Source organism: Nicotiana sylvestris, chromosome 8, assembly GCF_000393655.2.
Source record: "Nicotiana sylvestris chromosome 8, ASM39365v2, whole genome shotgun sequence".
Classification (NCBI taxonomy): Eukaryota; Viridiplantae; Streptophyta; class Magnoliopsida; order Solanales; family Solanaceae; genus Nicotiana; species Nicotiana sylvestris.
This window is the reverse complement of record NC_091064.1, coordinates 146,175,665-146,183,740: the sequence shown is the minus strand read 5'-3', so window position 1 is coordinate 146,183,740 and position 8,076 is coordinate 146,175,665. Positions and strand designations below refer to the sequence as shown.

The 8,076-nt window shown below is 37.5% G+C and overlaps 1 protein-coding gene across 3 annotated transcripts in view; it reads left to right on the top strand.

The window, feature by feature from the left end:
* Window positions 1–2,341: 2,341 nt before the first annotated feature.
* Window positions 2,342–8,076, top strand: part of LOC104243930 (uncharacterized) — a 28,795-nt gene continuing 23,060 nt past the window's right edge. For all 3 annotated transcript variants that reach the window (XM_009799213.2, XM_009799214.2, XM_009799211.2), the window contains exons 1-4: window positions 2,342–2,672; window positions 3,550–3,673; window positions 3,920–4,163; window positions 5,739–5,780. In XM_009799213.2, the coding sequence (XP_009797515.1) occupies window positions 2,618–2,672; window positions 3,550–3,673; window positions 3,920–4,163; window positions 5,739–5,780 (465 nt within the window). In that variant the 5' untranslated portion in view covers window positions 2,342–2,617. The remainder of the gene's footprint in view (window positions 2,673–3,549; window positions 3,674–3,919; window positions 4,164–5,738; window positions 5,781–8,076) is intronic.

The following is an 8,076-nucleotide window of genomic DNA, read 5'->3' as shown; positions in this document are numbered from 1 at the left end:
TTCGATACCATATACGGGCATACCAGCCTCTAGTGGTAGAGGAGGTGCATGTGTCCACTTTTAATAGTTGCCCCAATTTTGAGCCAACTCTGTTTAGTATTTCTAGATCATAAAACTCAGTGGGTAAATCTGGCAGACGAACCCATAGGGCTGAGTATGTTAGCTGTGTAGTGGAGGCGATAAATTTGGGTTCCCATTTTCGGAAATGGTTAAGTATGAACCATTGACCTTCATGAAGTGCCTTATGCATATATTCTTCTTTAGTGAAATTAATGAAAAAGAAATCGAACCCTAGATCAATCAGTGTGAGATGTTCAGCAGGCTTCCAAAGAGAGATGATTTTGGTACGAAGGATTTGGTGGCCTATTTTTCTCCCAAAAAGTTTGATAATGACTGAAAATTGCCAGGGCGAATAGAGTCTGGCTTTATCAGTAGTTGTTAGAGCGATGAAAATTTTATCATCGTATTCACTCGCAATACTTTCATCTGATAGGTCTGCTTCTGTAGGAATAATGCATGTGGTTTTGGGGAAGGGGATAGCACATGGGTTAGAACATAACATTTGTAGGAAAGAGGCTTTTGCTGTAGGCAGGATAGGTTCATCAATTTGTATAGTTCCCATGTCCGGAGGTTCACAATCAGGGTTGGTAGTTACTTGGTTTGAATTTGGTTCGCTCATGTTTGCAGGCTGTTGTTACAGCTGGTGGAAAATGTTCTGTATTGTTAGTAGGTGACTATTGAATTCTAGAGAGAGAAGCTCTCAACATTCTAGCTGGAACAATGCTGCTCTGCTTGCACTTGTTAAGCTAGTTATACATGCGCAATGATATATATATATATATTTGTATATATTTTTTTATTAATTATGCGGAACACACGTACAACACATATACACTAAAATTAGTATATATAATAAATAAGAGCCAAATCGTTTTTAATTCACATTAAAATAAATTGAAAACTTTTTTGGAACGAGTTGAAAATGAGTAACGGTATATTTCTACATTCTCCGTTGTTCTAGTATTTCTTGTTTGGCTTCGCTAAAGTTAGATGATTTCCTCACATAGGCAACTCATTTTTGCCCCTCTTGAAATATGGATAAATTGGGTAGCGACCAATTTTATTTGAGTATTTGACCCATTTTCAATCCATTCAAACCCGACTCAACCCGCACATTTGCCACGGCAAATTGACATTGTCAGTTTTTTTTTTTGGCGAAATGACTTCGTGACCACTTAAACTTGAAGGGCTTTTGAAAGTCGATATACGAACTTTGGATTTTCCCATTTGCACACCTCTACTTGAAAAAATATCTACTAATAAACACCTTTGACCGTTGACTATGCTTATGTGGCAATATTATAGCTGATGTGGCCAATTGCGCGTTAATCACCGGTATTAAGCGCATGAATATGATAAATAATTAAAAAAAGATGATAAATAAAATTTTAAAAAATAAAAAAATTCATCGGGTCAGATTTAGAGAAAAACCACTTCAATTCATCGGGTCTGACTATTTTTCAATTTTTAACCATTCAATCTTGCAATTCCAAGCCGTAGAGATTGTTCTCCACACCAAGAACTACATCTCCACCAAAAATCAGGAGATTTCACTGTAGGAATCACCACTTCTGATGACCTGCAACTCTCCGGCGAGCTCCAGTTGGTCGTAGATGGCGTTCTAGTGGTCCAAATCGCCCAAGAGCAATGCCAATCGATTCCTGTTGCTGAGGATGTCACGCCAATTGGCCACTACAACGAATTAATTGTTACAACTTTAAAGAAAACCAATTCTGCGAAAGTACTGTTCGAAAAATTTCTCCGGCAATCTACCTAGCTAGAAAAAAATAAGAAAAATTTGGAGAGAGAGGAGAGGACGAAGAAGAACCTAGGAAGGGAGTGCTGATATGGAAGTAGACGAATAAGTTGCAGGTGTGTGGAGGGGGGAGGGGGATGATGGGAAGGAACGGGGAAGAGGAAGCTGGAAGGGTTTAAGTTTTTTCTTTGTTATTGTATTTATTTTTATTTTTAAAATATAAATATAGGTGACAATATTTATTTAAAAATTACATATGGCATTAGTTGGCTAGGGTCTTACTTTTGGATTGGTTATTTGCTGACTGGATGGATACGTCTCTGTATGTGTAATACACGCGCATAGGCTCAAGGGTCACATGTGTTTATTAGTTAAGGGAATCATGAGTTCGAGTATTCAAAAAAAAAATTCAAAATTAATGCATCGATTTTCAAAAGCCCTGTAAATTTAAGTGATAAGGAACTCATTACTAACTTTTTTTTTTTTTTTTTTCTTTTAACATTGTGTGAGTTGTTGCTCACTCTCACTCTTTCTGCTTGGGAGCCACGTAAGCGAAACGTGGCACATTCTTAGGTCCCAAGTCTGCACCAGCAGCAAGAAAGCAGCGGGCAGCGGCAAAGCAGCAAAACGAAGCACCGTTGCCGCAGCTTCAATTCAATCGCTCCGCCTGAATTTACCTTTTTCAGAGGCATATTCTCAAACACTTTATGCAGCTGAATTACCAGACACCGCTGGAGAAGGTTATTATATGAACACTCAAACTGTCTTTTTCATTTCGTTGTTGTATCCCATCAGCAGCCGATGAGGAGTATCATTTCATGCCTTAAACGACGGCGTCTTGCAGTGCTGTCCCCAAGTAATTGCCATTTTTATTTCCCTAATCGTGCTTAGGCAAATGATATTTGTGAAATCCGTTTTAAAAGTTCTTCACGGAATTAGCTGGGTAATTTTATTTGCAGGAACAGTGGGCATTCAGAATATTGTTTGCCTATTATATAATGCTAATCATCCCATCTTAATTCTCTGTGTAACATTCTGAACTATCATCCCATCCTCTTTGGAATATCGAGCTTAGGTATCTGAATTCTTTGCATTTAGACACCGCAATCCCTGTTATCTCCCCTCAACTTCACTCTTCTTATGCTGTCTAGACTAGCAGTAAATATATGCAATCTTACCTTTACTTATCCTAAAACCTTTACTTTTTAGAGTGCTTCTCTGCAGCTCACATTTTGGGTTGACACTCTCCCTGATTTCGTCAAATGACACTACATTCTTAGCAAATAGCATACACCATGTGATGGTGTTAGTTAGCTCATTCAAGTAAAAAGTACGCACTCACTGCTGATCCCTTGTGTAAATTCCGTGGTTCTTGGCTATATTCTCGGCTGCTATATAGAGTGTGTGAAAATCCTGTGTGGAATTTCTTCTTCATGGTTGAATTATACATATTCAATATATTTTACATCGGGCTCTTTTGAACTTGCTCACTTTATTTGGATTTGTATCTCCTCCCTTTGAACCAGCATCTTGCTTGTGAAAAATTGACTCTTGTAGCTTTTAAGACCAGGTGCCACCTTTTTGAGCGTTTCTCATATTTTGTCGATGTAGCTGTCATTATCCTCTGCCTATTACTGATGAAGTTTAAGCTTTTAAGTCAGGTTCTGATATGATGTTATCGCTCCACTTATTTAACTAATAACAACAACTTATGTGGTGACTCTTCTCTCCAGCTCTGCGCTTTGGCTGCTCAATTGAGACTGCTTTGTGCGAATACTCATCCAGTAGTTTCCCTGAGGTTATTCTAACTGGAAAGCATGACAATTTTGTGGGATCATATTTGTCAGCCCCAAAATAGTAAGCGAATGAATATTTGATTTGTGTCCTCTCTTTTGATATGTAGCTGATTATTGAACCAGTTCAATACTGTTTTTTGGGCACCCTTGTACTTTTCTTTTGCATTATTAATCAATTTATTTCCTTCACCACCCTCGTTTTATTTTCTAGTAACATTTGTGCATACAGTCTGGGGTGGAATAATTTCTTCCTAAGGAGTTTCCTTTGTCACCCCCTAATTCATGAGTTAATACGCTTTTGGTGCAGCTTTTCTACTGGTTTTTCCAGTGTGCATGGGGAAAGGCCAACTGCTGAGTATGCTAAGTTGAGGAAAGAATCACTAGAAAGCGAATTTGGTCATGCACTTACTTATAAGTCGAAAAGTCTTTCGTCATTATATCGTTTTGGCCCATTCTTGGCTTTGTACAGAGCAACCATTATCTCATTCTATGTGTTGAAGCTAACCATTTGGCGCTTATTTGTCCATGACATAAGAAGACGTGCTGTTAAGGTATATTCAGTTCTCCAATGAAATTCTATCTGAAAGGTTTGATTTTTTTATTGTAGGTGTTCTATAGGCATTTTGAGTTTTGACAGATGACAGTGTGGTTTCTATTCGGTCAATTGCATATAACCGATCAGATATTTTTTACTGTAGGTGTTCTATAGGCATTTTTTGACAGATGAAGGTGTGCTTTCTATTTGGTCAATTGCATTCAATGGATCAGAAAGTGGATTTTTCAGCTTCAGAGCATGAAAGCTGTGAAAACACCATGTTTTGTTAAGTGTTTTCTAGAAACCTTGCATGATAAAATGGAGAAGTAGAGGAAAGGAAAACCTTTATTTCTTCTTTTACCAAGTACTGGCACTAACTTCACATGCTTTGACCATAACATCTTGTTGAGTTGTCCCACATCGGAGGGATTTGAGGTCCTTGGTCTCGTTATATGGCTTGGGCAATACTCACCTCATAAGCTAGCTTTTGGGGTTGAGCTAGGCCCAAAGTCCATTCTTATCATGGTATCATAGCCAGGCCCATCCCAGTTATTGTTACCGATGTTGGGCCCCATTTATGTTGTCCACGTTCCAAAGGCCTAGGCGGGTGTTGAGTTGTCCCGCATCGGAGGGATTTGAGGTCCTTGGTCTCCTTATATGGCTTGGGCAATACTCACCTAATAAGCTAGCTTTTGGGGTTGAGTTAGGCCCAAAGTCCATTCTTATCACATCTTATTTATCACACCTAACAGGTAGAGTGCCTCATAATACCTTTCCTTATTGCTGTAGACAGAAAAATTAAAGAAATAAAGAAGGCGAAAATAAAGAAAGATCAATTCAAGGTTGTAAATCCTCACCAAAATAGACTAGTCTTTGCCCTCACGGAAGAACTTCCACAAGTAACTTCTTTTTTGGAGCTTGGCAAAATCCTCATTGTGCAAAATGGGCGACAAGCCGACAACATATTCAAATGTAGTTCTTTAATACTATAAGTTTTTCAAATTAACTGGGAGCACCTTCATTTAGGTATTTACTTATTATAGTGATTTGAATGGAAATTTTCACATGCTGTTTTGTCAAGCAATCAGCTGTTATTGAATTGAGTATCAAGATATGCTTTCCTCCCGTTGTCCTGAGCTAGTTGATACCTATATGTCTGTGAATCATAGAATTGCTGCTCCTTGAAGATTTTGGTTGTTAAAAAGTATGGATTCTATTGCCTTTCACTTTGTGCTGATGAGGAAGGTGGATAGTTAATTTTGTGGTTTTATAGTCTTTGCTTAATCTTTCCCCTCTCGTATTTCATCAGATATGCATTTTCATATAATTCTCTAAATTGGGTTTCAGCTTTTATTAAGACAGGCATTCTCGTTTCCCTGTTAATTTGTTCTTTTCTATTGTTTATGGTTCATATTGACCTTAGTTTAGTGAAGTATTTGATGAGAGAGGTATTTGATGCTTTTCGGAGAAAGTTATCTGATGACTGTTAATTATTTCTACTTTTTTCCATCTGTTTACTGAACTTCAAGTGGGTAATTTGTTATCCACGCTGGCCTTAACAATGAGCTAGTTATCCCTTTTTTTTTTGCAGTTCCGTGAAACTCTTATCCGCTTGGGCCCTTTCTACATAAAGGCAAGTTACACTATCTGTTATGATTATCTGGATGTGTGGTTGACTGAAGGTCTTTTCATGTTGGTGCACTAATAGCTTTGTTGTAAAAGTGTTCATATCAGTCTGCTGTGGTGTAATCTATTATCACTTCTGTGCTTAGTTTTGATTTCTCGAGCGTGTGAGGATAATGCTTCAATATACTTATAACCAATGCTCTAGGAGCATGTTCGGTGATGACATGTCTTCTGATTACATGGAAGGAGCATAAATAGAAGAAAGTAATTTAGCTTGTTAAGGTTATTCTTGGGTTAAGCCCGACACTGCCGAGAGTCCAGGGGCACCATTCTGTTCCATTCTCAGTTTGCATTTTGGATTGTGGCTTACATTGACATACACAAGATGTTTAAGCTCCCAATATTGAAGATGTTTAAGCTTAGGCTAAAGGCATGGCAGGAGACTAAAAAGAAACAAGTTATTCAGAATCCATTTTCTATATTATACATTAAAAATACTAGATAGGGAACACTGGTTTTACGCAAAAGCTTTTGACCACCAGAAGTGCTCTTATTTTGAACTTAGCAGGTATCTTTCTCCTTGTTTATGATTCTGCTTGACATGCATACAGTTAGCAGGAGAAAATCTAGTTTGGTCCGCCAAGTAGCGAGAATAAGAGTTGGGGGGCCAAAATTAGGTTCAAGAAGACCATAGTTGTTGCTTCAGTAGGATCTTGAGATCTATAAACTGCACGGCGAGATTTTCACTTAATTGAATGTAGACCCAATTTGACCAGTCTCTTGTCAGCAAGGGAACATTTGGATAATTAAGGGGTTGTTTTGATAGATCTGAAACCTGAAATGTTATGTCTGTTTCAATTTCACGTCATTGAATTATCTAGTCGCTGATTTTGATATATAAAGTCATACCATCGAATGTTATCTCTGGATGTAAAGTTTAATTATCAAATGAAAATGTAAAAGTGTATTCATCTGTTATTGTATAGCATGAGAAGTAGTTCTTATATGTATCTAAATAATTAGTTTTTCTTTATCTTATGTACTGAAATAGTCATTACTAAAATGAATTCATATAATTGTTATTCAAAAAAAAAAAAAAAACAGAATCTTAATGAGTTTATGGTTTATTTGATGTGATATGGCATTTAATGATTGACTACTTTCTGATCCAAAGATTAGTTGCATCAGTTAAAGATAGGCATTTTAACTGAGACTTAATGTATTAAGTCATCTTCCATTTCTTTTATCATGATATTACTTTCTATAGCTAATACATTATTACATTTAATTTCACGTGCCAAATTGGGTTTTCAAGCAGCATCAACATCTTAAACTAATAGAGGAAATCTCATTCTTACATGCTCGCTTGAGTCAAAGTGATGCATCTTGAATTCCTGTTACCTGTACATAGGAGCTAAGTTGCTCAGACACGGGTGCGGGTGTTCGACACGGGTGCGGATCTAGAGGTTGGATCCTTCGAGATGTAAATTTTTAGATTGGGGATACGGATCCTAGCATGGATACGAGTGCGAGGATCCAGCTAAAAACAATTTTAAAAAATAAAAATATCTCTAAATTATGAGAAATTTTGTGGAATACTTACGTATAGTTGGTAAAGTATAGATTTCTTTTTATTTTAGGTTGTAGGTAAGCAAAGGATAGATTTCCTAGATAAAGTATGCTATTTTCTTCAAATTTACCCTAGTGTTGGTTCTAATTTCGGGAATCAAATTGTATCTCGTCTTGAATTTTTCCGTTCATCGTGGTCAAAGTACCCAAAATTGTTTGACCAAATCTGGTGGATCCCATGCCCACACCCATACTAGTGTCGTGTCGACACAGTTGCGACACCTGAACTGCCGTGTCGGAGCAACTTCGCATAGGAGCAGTTCAGAAGCCTCTGTCCATTTTTTTTTTGTAAGTGCTGATATCAATTCAAATACAATGAGACTTTTTTCCATTTAAGTAGACTGAGAGGTTTATTGACGATTCTACTCTTAACACATGTAATATCTGTAACCTGAACGTTAGTATTTTTCTGTTGATTTAGACTATGCTCCAAAAGTGTTCCCCCCGCCGCGCTTTATTGATCAACTGGGCGGAGGGAGTAGGGCGGTCAGAGTCTTATAAATCCCGTCGTGTCACCTACCACCGCTTTTTGCAGAAATTCTGATCCAATCACAGAGTCCACTTGCCTTACCTTGAAAATACTATTCACAAACACGTGGGTTATGAGAAGAGTGGAGAAAGATGAAATACATATTCAGAGAATGGCTAAAGATGATTCCTTACTGGAATTTTGT